We start from the raw sequence: 13,027 nt of genomic DNA, 5'->3' as shown, positions 1-13,027 counted from the left end.
CCTGAGATACACAGATGAGGAAAGGCACTTCTGGGCAAGGACCCTGTGTGTGCAAAGGCACTGGGGCAGCAAAGAGTATTGCTTGCATTTCCCTGAAGTCTTCCCCCTCCTCCTCCTGCGCTTATGCTTTGTTCCCAAGGATCCACTGTGTCTAAAGGGATATCCTGGGGTCCTGGCTTTAGGAGGGAGCCTTTCAAGAATGCTCTAGGGCCTGCCCAGCACCTGCACTTGATTCTAGAAAGAATAGGAGGTGTTACCAGTACAGGGAGGGAGGCTGGAGAGGCTCATGGATCAGCAGGTGGGCTTGGCTGCCCCTCAGACTTGTGACTGTGGCCAATGTGGAATGACTGGGCTGCCATCAAGCTGGGACATTTGGAACTCTGCGGGAGGGGGCCTCTCCACCCTTCCAGGAGCGAGCCCCTGGGGAAACAAGGAGCTACTGAGCTAAGCCAGGAGGAGCTGGGTTGTGCACTGCGTGAGGGTTGTATCAGACATCCATGAGCCATAAATGAACTGAGCTGCCCTGGAGACTAGAAATTAGACCCCAGCTGGAGGGCTTATATTTGACCCAGCAGAGGGCAGCTACGTCGGGAAGGAGTGTCAGCCGTGATGGAAGGGGTCCTAGGACAGGCTGCCTGCCTCAGAGGCCACACGGCCCTCTGGTGCTGACCTGGTGCCAAGGTGGCCTAGAAGCCAGGAACTGTGCCTCAGATAAATTGAGGGGGATAGAAAGGGAAGGAGAGTCTGCTTCTAGAGCACCAGGCGCTTTCCATATACTCTCCCATGAGGTACGAGAACCTAAGAGGGGATGCTCAAGGTCACGCAGCCAGCCCCAAGATTCAGGTACAGAGCTGCCTCTCATAGGCCCCGAGTCTTAACCCTCGGACAACTCAGTGGAGTCCCCAAGATTTCTAGAGCGGGAGCTGGAGAGAGTTCCAGCAGGGTCAGGATCAATATTGGATCATGTCGAATCCAGAGGCAGAAACCTGAGCCAGACAGGAGTGCCTTCTCCACCCAAGGGAAGGGTTAAAGTGGCTGTGCAGCGGCCAGGGGCAGGGGAGTTGGGCCCGTGCCTGAGGAGGGCGGGCTCTGGGAGCCGCGTGGGTCTGCTTCCAGCAGGCCAGAAAGGGGGTGCCAGGGGCCTGGGCCTAGACTCTGATCCGCCCGGTCTTCTGGAGTTCTGAAATACCAGCCCCCTTCCTCTCTCTCTGCTCTGCCTTTTGCTTTTCTTCCCTTCCTTCCACAGATGTCTTCTGAGCTCCTACTATGCACCAGACAGTTGGAGAAACTGGCACCTTGGAGCAGAGTTCCTTCCCCTGAGGGTCTCACAGTCTGATGGGAGAGACAGACAGACAAGTAAACAGATAGTTTCTGATGGAGGGATGCTGGGGAGGAGCCCAGGGGAGGGCAGGGTGGAGGGGGTCAGGCAGCACGTGCGGTGGGACTCAGCCTGGCACTGCTCTCTGCGCCTGGCAGGCTGGCTCCACTCCCCTGCAGTCCTTTTGGTGCTGCAACCAGACAGAAATGACCTTGTGTGCTCCATCTCAGCGCCTTTTACTCTTAATTGTGAAGTAACCAAGCAGGCTTCCTTCCAGGCAACAGAGCCCACACCCCGTGCCTGGGCCAGCCGGGGGACCTGGGGACAAGTCCCTTCCCTCCCGGGCCCAGGAAGGGGTTTGTACCGGAGCACTGGCGCCTCTCCCTCCAGAGAGGAGGGGAAGGGAAGGGTGGACATGGGACTCCTTGCCATTCCCCAGGGGGTGTCCTGCAGGTTCCTTCCCTGCTCTCCTCCAGGACCCCCTCAATCATCCACACCTGGATGTCAGCTTCTGGCACTGGAGTCACAAATAGAGAAGGCTCACAAATGAAACACACCTGGGCTCAAATCCTGGCCCGGCCACATTTTGCTGTGGGACCTTCATCTGATTGCTTGGCTCCCCTGACCTCAGGGTTTCTCAGGTAAAAAGTTCCCCCTCCCAAGGTTGTCAGGAGGATGGGGTGGGGTATCCAGCGCAGCCAGCAAATAGAGACTCTGGCACAGAGGAGGAATGTCATACCTTTCCTCTGGGATTCTGGTTTCTGTCATCTTCCCAGTGGTGTCAACTGGAGTAAAAGGGACCCACCTGCCTAAGGGACTGAGGAGAAGAGTGGTTTTCAGAGCTTTTGTGCCTGCAACCGAGGCAAAAAATACATGACTTTCCTCATGTCCCTGTTCACTGTGTGTGAATGTGTGTGTAAAATAAGGGGAAAATAACATCTCAAAAGAAGGTTTAGTCCAGCTATATACAATGTATTCTGATACTTTCTATTTTCTTTTTTTTTTTGAAAATGTGGATTGTGATCCACTTTTAATTTTTTATTTATTTAGAGAGAGGAAGGGGAGGGAGTGGGGAGAGAGAAAGAGACAGAAAGAGAAACATCAATTTGTGGTTCCACTTATTTATGCATTCCCTGGTTAATTCTTGTACGTGCCCCGACCAGGGATGGAACCTGCAACCTGACGTATTGAGATGAAGCTTTAACCAACTGAGCCACTGGCCAGGGCTTGTGACCCACTTTACATTATTTTCATGACCCACTAATGGGTTGCCCTTCACAGTTCACCGCAGTAGAGCGCCCCCCCGAGACCCTGCAAGGGAAGCCTGCGCTGCACTAGGCTCTCGGGGTAGAGAAATCAATAGCAAATCATCCTGCCCTTGAAGAGCCCCCGGCCTGGCTGGGAAGACAGACCTGCAGCCTGACGGCCAGATGGAGATCTGTTCAAAGTCTCTGGGATCTCGAGGGCAGGGGGAGTGACGGCCCTTCTCGAAGGAGTCGGGGAAAGCCTCACGGAGGTGGCATCTGGGATGGGTATTCATGGCTGAAGAGGAGTTTGGTAGTTGAGGCTGCTTCTCAGGCAGCACGAGATGCCCCAGGTGTAGCAAGTCTGGGAGTGAGAGGGGCACTTAAGGGTGGGGAAGAGGGACCAAAGAGCACGGGGTGCAGGGTGAGGGAGCAGAGGGACAGGTCGGGATGGGGTCGGTTTGCAGTCCTGGAGAGGGGTTAGCCGGACAGCGATGGGACTGGGGAAGCAAGAGCAGGCTTGGTGGGAGAAGATGGAGACGTTGAGTTTAGGGCAAGTGGAGTGAATGTGAGGAGCCTTTGGGACAGCAGGTAGAGAGGCTGGGACTGTTAGAAGTGAGTCTGGGTCCCTCCGTCCTGACTATCTGTCCATTTGTCTGCTTGCCTAGTGCCCCAGAGCTGTGTGATGAGAAGACCTCGGGGCCTGCTGCAGAAAGGGCGGTGAGCAAAGCCGCCCCAGGTGGTGGCCAGGTCCCTGCAGGGCTTCGGGGAAGAGAGGCTGGCGGAGAGCACAGGGCGGCCAGGGCACTTGGGCCAGGAGGTCATTCTGCCCTCTCCCAAGGCAGCCGGGCACTCGCAGGCCGTAGGATTCCAGCCAGAGCAGGACCCTAAAGCGCAGAGCAGTCTCTAGAAATGGGGATTACGGCACGAGTAAGAGGACTCAGTCTCCCTTTCTGGAGACGGCTGATTAAGTTTGAGACCCTGAGAAGCTATAGCCCTCAGGAAACAGGATGGATTGAGTGAATTTCAAGTCTGAAGTTCTGGCGTTCCCTAGTTTCCAAACACCGGGGTCCCAAGTTGTGATGGGAAAGGAAGGGGAGGTCTGGGTTAACGAAATGAAACTGATTGATGGCAATTGAAGTCAGGACAGTGGCTAACTGCAGATGGGCCTGGACATTGGGAAGGCACTTTCCTGAGAACCTTCCAGAATGCTGGGAATGTTTACATCTTGATCTGAGTGGTGTTATACTGCTACCCACAAACACAGAAATTCATCCAGCTGTATACTTAGAATTAGGGCTATTTATGCACTCTCCTGTAAAATGCTATACCTCAGTAATATTTTTTAAAGTTTATTACAAAAGGTGAGAGATGGGAAGTAGGCGGTAAGATGGAATGAGAGGCAGCACAGCGTAAAGGGGAGGATAAAGCGGACTAAAAGCACTGCCTAACCCTCCCGCCCACAGCTGTTCTGTGAGCAGCAGTGTCTGATCCCACTTCCCAGCATGGACACTCGTGGTTCAGAGGGCTACCCGCTGTGCCCAAGGTCACACAGGGAGAGGCAGAGCCAGGCTCAAACTGATTGCAAAGCCCAGGCTCCTTGCTCCCTACCTTTGCATAAGTTATGCATGGAATTCAGGCTCTGGAAGACTAGATAAACGCACAGCCTGTCGGAGGTCTCCTCAGCATGGAGGTCCTAGTTGTGTGTGATTAAACGAGAGGTGGGTGTAAGGGGACATGCTCACCTCCCTGGAGGAGCAGAGGCCAGGTGTACAGATGGAGGGCTGGCCTCCCTCCCTCTGCATCCCTTCCACCCAGCGCTTATCTGCTGGTGAGGAGGCCGGAGTTTATCAACGCTACACTCAATTATGCTGCCCATCTATCTCCGCAGCTCTGGGGGACCTGGCACTGAAGCAGCGAGGCCAGGCAATCCATCACCGCCTGCCCGCTCCTCCCTACAGACCCCGGGCTCCCAGGGCTGGGGTGGAGGTGCCAGGGAGGGGAGAGGAGGGTGGAGGAGGATAGCAGAGGCTGGAGGAGCAGCAATTTAGATGTGGCAGAGCACTGTGACTGTGCTGGGGGCAGGGCTGGCTCCTGACAACAGCTTCTCCAAATCTCTTCATTTAGAGCTTTGCCAAGGGTCTTAGCTGAATAATCAACTCCACATTTTCTGCTAAATCCAGAGCAGCTTCCTGAAGGAGGTGAGTCCAATGGGGCTTGCAAGAGAAAACCTTCCAAGAGAAAACTTGCCCCTGGAGTAGGCCACCTTGCTTCCCTGACTGTGGCCCCTGGGCTTTCTGATTCCTGTCACTGAAGGCTGTGGCCAGCGGTGCTGGCAAAGAAAGCCACCCCCAGCCCCTAGTCAGAAGGTGGGCTGGGGTCTGTGTGAGGCCTGCCAGCTCTGTTTGCCCCCGACGTTCCTGGCCCAGCCACACACACACACAGGAACAGTGTCTCCCCTGTGTTGTCCCACTGGTAAGTCACATTAGAGTTTAGAAATAGTGTCTTAGGGGCCTGGCAGGTAGCCAGGGAGGAGGAGCTGAGGACCCAGGTCATCTCTGAAGGGATTTCCACAGGAGCCTGGCACGCTGAGCCAGCCCTGCACTTTGCCCCTATAAGGCAGGCCTTGATCCTCCAGGTAGTGAGCATTGGCTGGGCTAGAGGCTCTGGTTATAGAGTCAAAGACCTGAGTTTGAATCCTGACCCCGCCATGCAGAAGCTGTGCAACCTCTCTGACAAGTCACTGAACCTCTCAGAGCCTCAGTTGCTTCCCTGCAAAAGGAGATGAAATCCCTCCTCTGCCCACACGCAGGGCTGTGGGAAGACTACCCATTTCACTATTTGTATCCCCTCACAAGCACCCTCTCATGCTCAGTCCTACATACCACGCTGTGGGGACACAAAAGGCACATAAGACATGCCCTGCTGCTGGGGATAATGCACACGTGATAGTCTGAACTCCCGCTCACCCGGGAGATTGTGGATGAAAGACAATTAGCTTTCTCTGAGCTCTCAGCAGAAATTGCTAATCAGCCTGCATGAGTGGGCCGTGTGCAAGACAACCTTAAATGGCGATGGCAGGTGAGTGGGCAGCTCTGAGTTGCACCCTGGGAGGGGCTCATGCTCGGTAGTGAGGGGGAGGACTTGTCCGGGCCTTTGCGGAGTCTCGGGATCAAAGGTACATGAACATGAGTCACTAAGCCACTGCCGCTCTCTGGGCGCTGAACCCCAAGCCTGGCCTCCTGGCGAGGGGCAGGAGCATTGCCTATCACCCGTTCTAGCCGGAGGCAGCAAGGAGGAGGGTGCTGCCTGGGGTGCAAGGAAAGGCCAGTCTCTGGAGGGTTTTATGAAGTTTTAAAGAGTTTCTTTATCGAAAACGTGTTAGAGCGAAGGTGTTGGAGGGGAGGTGCCTGGGACTCAGGCAGGGTCTGATATGCCTGGGGCCCAGCTGAGGACCCCTCTCCACCCACTTCAGCCTTGTCTCTGCTTACAAATGGCCTTGGGCTCTTCTAAGCACTTTGCATTTTGGATCCTGCCAGAGAGGCTCTTACTCTTTAAAGGTGAGACATGTGTATTGTCCATTTCCGCACACGGCTTCCCACCCCATGACTTGGGGGCAACAGTGAGCCCACAGTGAGCAAGCTTCACAGAGGCTGGTCAAGCGCCAGGATCCAGCTTCTGTTCCCCCTCAGAAGTCCTAGCTGAAGGGCCTCCCAACCCCAGGGGATGAATCGAGCTGGGAGGAAAGTAACATTTATTGAGCTTTTTCTGTGTGCAACATACTCAGTTCCTTTCATCCTAATGACAACTTCATTTCTGCATACGGAACAGATGCTCAGAGAAGTCAATGGCTGTTCCCAGGGTGCTCTGGTAGGAAGCTGCAAGTCCATAATAGTAAGATCTCCCTGCGGATAGGTTCTGCTCTTTTGTGCCAGGTCTAGGCGAGAAGCAGGACCACTGGCCCTTCAGGAACTCAGCTTGTCCCTGCTGCCTCTCCACCCACATACCATGCGACAGAGTTCCCTTCCCTGTTCCTGACCGCCAGTCATGGACTTAGGCAGCTGGGCGTGCACGGGTGCATGTGTGTGCGCATGGGTTTGTTTGCCCTGAGTTTTGTGCCAGTGCACACTCCTACCCAAGACCTCTGTGCGCTTTAGGTCATGATTGTTTCTCCCACCTTCAGAAGTAGCTACAAAAGAAGGTGGGAGGTAGTCAGATGTAGACAGGCATGCTGCTCTCCTGTTCAGGGAGGTTCTACGCCTCCCATGGCTGCCCTCCCCAGCCCTAGGGCCCCAGAAGCAGGATGAAGTGGGCAAGGGCTCCTCGGGCCAGCTGAGAGGTACCTGCCTATGAGGTGGTAGGAGACATGGCCCCCAGCTTCCCAAAGTTCCCTAAGAAGGAGTCATTGCCCCAGGAAACCAGAATGGGTACCCACTCTGCTGCTGTCACCACCAGTGTACCCCAGGGTGCCAGGGTAGGCTCTGACCAGACCTGGGGACCAACAAGCATGGCGTGACTGGCACAAGCTCTGGACTTGGGTGGATTCCCATCTCCTGTCACTGACCAGCTATGTGTCTTCAGCCAAATTCTTTTATCTCTCCCAAACCTCAATTTCTTCATCTGCAAACTAGAGGTATTAGTGTTTATCTTGTAGACTAGTTATGAAGGTTAAATCTGAAGAAGACATTCAGAGTCTTCGAACAGTCCTGGCAGATTGCAGGTACTCGGCAAGTGTGTGTGCGCTTCCCCGCTGCGGGCAGGTGGGGAGCTGCCCAAACCAAACCTTCCCAGAGGACTCAGGCCAAGCCCAGGAAGCCCCCCGTCTTTCCCCATCTTGGTTCCGGGCGAAGGCTGGACTTGCCTCCACGGTGATGCAGCCCGGCTGTGGGGTTGGAGAGAACCTGGGTTGGTCCCCTGGACTGGGAGAGAGGGAGCAGCAAGACCAATGATGACAAGATCTCCCCTGGATGGGGAGGAATTTCCACGCGATGTTGTCAGGGCTGGGATCAGGACCGTGACGAGAGGAAGCATGGGGCCCTGTAAGATCGTAAAGCAGGCCCCTCAGCCAGCCAGGTGAGGGAGGCTTGGGAGGAACTTTCTGTAGGAGGTGACTGACCGTAAGTTGTGTGTTGAAGAACAACTAGAAGTTGCTTGGGAGACAGTGAGAATGGGGACATGTCAGGGTGACCTCAACCTGAAAGCACTGTGCACAGTGGGCAAGGGGGATGGCCGCAGGAGGAGCCAGGAGAGGTGGCTGGGGCCAGGTCACAGGAGGTCTTATCTGCGGGACTAAGGAGCTCAGACGCAGACTTCTTAATCTTGGCAACAGGCAGCTTGGCCGGGCTGTTGGGGAAGGGAAGCCCCTGCAGGGAAGGTGGCAAAAACCCAAGCTGTGCCCACCCCAGGAGAACTGCAGCAGACCCCGGGGAGGGCCAGGCCCTTCCCCAGATGCCTTTCAGCTTCCAGGGTCCTCCAGCCCACCCTGGAAGTTAGAAGTTACGCTTGTTTTCACCATTCCCTGCCCACACCACGCAGAGACATGTCTGGAAACTCACTTTATTTTCCATTTACTGAGGGAGCCAAGGAGCTGGGGAGGAGAGATGTAGAAAGCGTGGAAAATCTACTCCGCATCTCCCTGGGCTCAGAAGGACTCAGAAAATGACATAATCACAGCCAACCCCCACTTCTGCACACACACACACACACACCTTTTTCGAGTATTCTGGAAACTTCTCAGGCCAATCTCTTCCTCCTTCTATGGAGACTCAGATCACTCGTGTCCCGTGTCAGGGCCTAGAAAAGGACACTAAAGCCCAGGGCCTGTGGGACAGAACCAGGAGACCCACTGCGCTCAGCTTGGTTCGCCTCTTGAGTCAGACGGGGCAAACAGGAGGACGGACTAGGTTCAGCTTCTCTGCCACCTGCTCACCTCTGCCTTCTCTTCCTCAGGGCTGCCCCACTGGGGCATGGCAATGAGTGAGCAGGCCCAGTGGACAAGGATGAAGAGCCACACCCAGGAAGGCAAGAAGTGATGCCCACCTGGCCCCCATGACTGCCCTAGGAGAGGGGGTCCCCAGGCCCTGGCAGGCTGCTGACCCTCAGCCTGCAAACCGCTAAGAGCTGGACTTCAGACTTTTCCTGTGGATGGTCCCCTCCCCTGTGGCTCCACTATGAGGCTCCTCGTGGCCCCCCTCTTGCTAGCGTGGGTGGCTGGTGCCACTGCTGCTGTGCCCGTGGTCCCCTGGCGTGTTCCCTGCCCCCCTCAGTGTGCCTGCCAGATCCGGCCCTGGTATACACCCCGCTCATCCTACCGTGAGGCCACCACCGTGGACTGCAATGACTTGTTCCTGACAGCTGTGCCCCCAGCGCTGCCTGTGGGCACGCAGACCCTGCTACTGCAGAGCAATGGCATCGTTCGCGTAGACCGGAGTGAGCTTGGCTATCTGGCCAACCTCACTGAGCTGGACCTGTCCCAGAACAGCTTCTCAGACACCCGAGACTGTGATTTCCATGCCCTGCCCCAGCTGCTGAGCCTCCACCTGGAGGAGAACCAGCTGACCCGGCTGGAGGACCACAGCTTTGCAGGGCTGGCCAGCCTGCAGGAGCTCTATCTCAACCACAACCAGCTGCACCGCATCGCTCCCCGGGCCTTCGCCGGCCTTGGCAACCTGCTGCGGCTGCACCTCAACTCCAACCTGCTCAGGGCCGTGGACAGCCGCTGGTTCGAGATGCTGCCCAACCTGGAGATCCTCATGATCGGGGGCAACAAGGTGGATGCCATCCTGGACATGAACTTCCGGCCCCTGGCCAACCTGCGCAGCCTGGTGCTAGCAGGCATGAACCTTCGGGACATCTCCGACTATGCCCTGGAGGGGCTACAAAGCCTGGAGAGCCTCTCCTTCTATGACAACCAGCTGGTTCGGGTGCCCAGGCGGGCACTGGAGCAGGTGCCTGGCCTCAAGTTCCTGGACCTGAACAAGAACCCACTCCAGCAGGTGGGGCCGGGAGACTTTGCCAATATGCTGCACCTCAAGGAGCTGGGGCTGAACAACATGGAGGAGCTGGTCTCCATCGACAAGTTTGCCCTAGTCAACCTCCCCGAGCTGACGAAGCTGGACATCACCAACAACCCCCGGCTGTCCTTCATCCACCCCCGCGCCTTCCACCACCTGCCCCAGATGGAGACCCTCATGCTCAACAACAACGCGCTCAGTGCCTTGCACCGACAGACAGTGGAGTCCCTGCCCAGCCTACAGGAGGTGGGTCTTCATGGCAATCCCATCCGCTGTGACTGTGTCATCCGCTGGGCCAATGCCACTGGCACCCGTGTGCGCTTCATCGAGCCGCAGTCCACCCTGTGCGCTGAGCCACCAGACCTCCAGCGCCGCCCAGTCCGAGAGGTACCCTTCCGAGAGATGACAGACCACTGCCTGCCCCTCATCTCCCCCCGAAGCTTCCCCCCTGTCCTCCATGTGGCCAGTGGAGAGAGCCTGGTGCTGCATTGCCGGGCACTGGCTGAACCGGAACCTGAGATCTACTGGGTCACTCCAGCTGGGGTTCGACTGACAGCTGCCCGTGCAGGCAGGAGATACCGGGTACACCCCGAAGGGACCCTGGAGTTGCGGAGGGTGACAGTGGAAGAGGCGGGACTTTACACCTGTGTGGCCCAGAACCTGGTGGGGGCCGATACGAAGACCGTTAGTGTGGTGGTTGGCCGGGCTCCCCTGCAGCTAGGCAGGGATAAGGGGTGGGGGCTAGAGCTCCGGGTACAAGAGACCCACCCCTATCACATCCTGCTGTCTTGGGTCCCCCCACCCAACACCATCTCCACCAACCTCACCTGGTCCAGCGCCTCCTCCCTCCGGGGACAGAGGGCAACCGCTCTGGCCCGCCTGCCTCGGGGCACCCACAGCTACAACATCACCCGCCTGCTTCAGGCCACGGAGTACTGGGCCTGCCTGCAAGTGGCCTTTGCTGATGCCCACACCCAATTGGCTTGTGTTTGGGCCAGGACTAAAGAGGCCACTCCTTGCCACAGGGCCTTAGGGGACCGACCTGGGCTCATAGCCGCCCTGGCAGTGGCCGTCCTCCTGCTGGCAGCCGGGCTAGCAGCCCACTGTGGCTCTGGCCAGCCCAGGCAGGGGGTGGGTGGGCGGCCTCTTCTTCCAGCCTGGGCTTTCTGGGGCTGGGGTCCCCCCTCAGTCCGAGTTGTATCTGCACCCCTTGTCCTGCCCTGGAATCTGGGAAGGAAGCTGTCCACATCCTTAGAAGGGGAGACACTATCACCACCATTGTCTCAAAATTCCTGGAGCTCAGCCTGTTCTCAGCAGTAGAGAAATAACTAGGACTACTTTTTTAAAAAAGGGAAGCAATCTGGGCCGATGCCCTCCCTGCCAAGAAAGTGACATGGACCCACGTGCTTGAGGCCTGACAGCTGGACCAAGACAGATGGGGCTTTGTGGCCCCAGGGGCTGTTCCTGCAGCCTCCGAAATGAGGCCCTTACCTTCTGAGGACTCCTCTGCTGCCTTTTTGAGGAGTATCTCTGCAAGGGACAGAAGGACTCTGGCTAGAGCCTTCCACCTCCCAAGGGCCGACATGACCTGAGGCTCCTGGGCTGCCACCTGGATGTCCCCTGCCTGTGTCCCCAGGCCCTTGGCCCACAGGATATGCCCCCTCCTCTTCTGTTCCTCTGTACAGTCTCAGTTGCTTGCTCTTTCCCCTCCTGGGCAAGGGCTGAAGGAGGCCTGTCCTCCCATCTTGGGGACCGCTCCCAGAGTGGACCCCAGCCTGCTCTGAAGGACTTTTGGGAAGAGGCTGCCCAGCTGGCACTCTGAGGTGGACTTTCCAAAGGCAATTTTGTACCTTTGTGGAGAAATGTGTCACCTCCCCCCAACCCAATTCACTCTTTTCTCCTGTTTTCTAAAAAATAAAACTAAATAAGAAAAACATAACAAGGGGGAAAGGAAACAAAAGGAAAATTTTCCTTTGAGTACTATCAGCTCAGCTCTCTGCTCTGGGATCCCTTTAACGCCCAGAGAGGGGGACAGAGGGAGGGGCAGGGTGGAAGAGGAGAAAGGAGGAGGGGGAAATGGCAAAGGAAAGCACGGGTTTTTCGCTGCAGGTTTGAATTCTGGCCTATCCCAGACAGTCCCTGGAACTGGGGTGGGGGGGTGGGCCACAAAGAGCAAGAGAAGCGGAAAAGAAAGGGAGAGAGCACAGGAGGCAAGGAGAAGGGTGGGGGAGAAAAAGCCAGAGAGGAAGGGAGTGGAAATTTCCATCACCAAACATTGTCACCCCTTCTCATTCTCTGATAAGCAATTAACATGCCAGTGCATAAGAAGCACTTTCCAGGCCTATTTCTAATTAAACAAACCCAAGAGGCAGAGTCATGCAGAGAATTGCAAATCATCAAGACAGCAAGAACTTGGGCTCACTGGGGCAGGAGGAGTGTGGGGTGATAGAGGATTTGGGGAGGGGAGGGCTGTGGGACAAAGAAACTGCTGCATTTATTTTTCAGGTCCATTTCAGTATAATTTACAATAAGCCTGGTTTGCTTTTACAGTGTTGTTTTTTGTTTGTTTGTTTGTTTGTTTGTATTGTGTTTTGTTTTGTTTTGTTTAAAAAAAAAAACAGATTGACTTCGAGGCCCGAGTGTATAGAGGATATCTGTTGGAAAGGCAACAGAGGCCGGTGGGGTGGGGGCGGGGGCGGCTGCTGTGGCCAACAAATGGGGCGGCTCCATTGCAAGAGGCCCCTGGCCACAGCGCTTGTTTCTGAGGCAGGCTGGGGGAAGTCACAGGCTCCTGAAAGTGAAAAGAAGCAACACGTAAGCCCGAGGACCCCTGTGCTACAGACACATTGAGCAGACTATAAGCTGCCTTCAAGAGTCAAATGTATACACTGGTAGGAGCCAGACTAGGAGACAGAGCATGAGGCTCCACGGGACCCAGAAAGCACACACTCGCCCAAGGCAGAGGCAGTGCTCCTCTCTCATGAACACAGGAGAGCAGGGTTCTTCCCAAACACTAGTTTGGAAGCCTTCTTCCTCTTAGGCAGCTCAGCCTGCCTCAGGACCACCCCACAGCTTGCTACACAAGGATGGCTGGGCCCGCCCCCAGAGTTCAGATCTAGATCCAGGCAGGACCTGAGAATTTGCATTTCTAACTCATCTTCAGGTGATACTGTTGCTGCTAGCCTGGGGACCACACTCTGAGAACCTCAGAGCTGCAGCCTGTGGTGGCCAGAATGTTTCGCTCCTGCCCCAGGACCCCAGGGGAGAGCTGAGGGAGGGGCTGGAGGATGGTCCCAGTGCTCCTCCCCACTGCACTGGCGGGCTGCTCGGGTCAGCAGGCTCTCTTCTCGTTCTCGTGCTCTCTTTCCCATGGGCAGGTGATGTGTTCTTTGGTGGACGGGGCTGGCCGAGCAGAGACGCTCCCTTCCCCTTCCAGCACTGCGGCTGACACT

General features: G+C 56.2%; 1 protein-coding gene across 5 annotated transcripts in view; it reads left to right on the top strand.

Moving 5' to 3' along the window:
- LRRN2 (leucine rich repeat neuronal 2) overlaps positions 1 to 11,502 on the top strand; it is a 70,559-nt gene extending 59,057 nt beyond the window's left edge. For 3 of the 5 annotated variants that reach the window (XM_045841313.1, XM_045841315.1, XM_045841314.1), the window contains one exon: positions 8,512 to 11,502. In XM_045841313.1, coding sequence (XP_045697269.1) covers positions 8,733 to 10,895 — 2,163 coding nt within the window. In that variant the 5' untranslated portion in view covers positions 8,512 to 8,732 and the 3' untranslated portion in view covers positions 10,896 to 11,502. Of the gene's footprint in view, positions 1 to 1,337; positions 1,357 to 4,710; positions 4,764 to 8,511 lie in introns of those variants that run through there. The other 2 variants (XM_045841316.1, XM_045841318.1) reach the window with 2 other exon arrangements.
- The last annotated feature ends 1,525 nt before the right edge of the window (positions 11,503 to 13,027 follow it).

This window comes from Phyllostomus hastatus, unplaced genomic scaffold, assembly GCF_019186645.2.
Source record: "Phyllostomus hastatus isolate PE091 unplaced genomic scaffold, TTU_PhHast_1.1 phas_contig_36, whole genome shotgun sequence".
Taxonomy (NCBI): Eukaryota; Metazoa; Chordata; class Mammalia; order Chiroptera; family Phyllostomidae; genus Phyllostomus; species Phyllostomus hastatus.
Note: the sequence above shows the minus strand (reverse complement) of the source record. Positions and strands in the feature narration are given on the sequence as shown.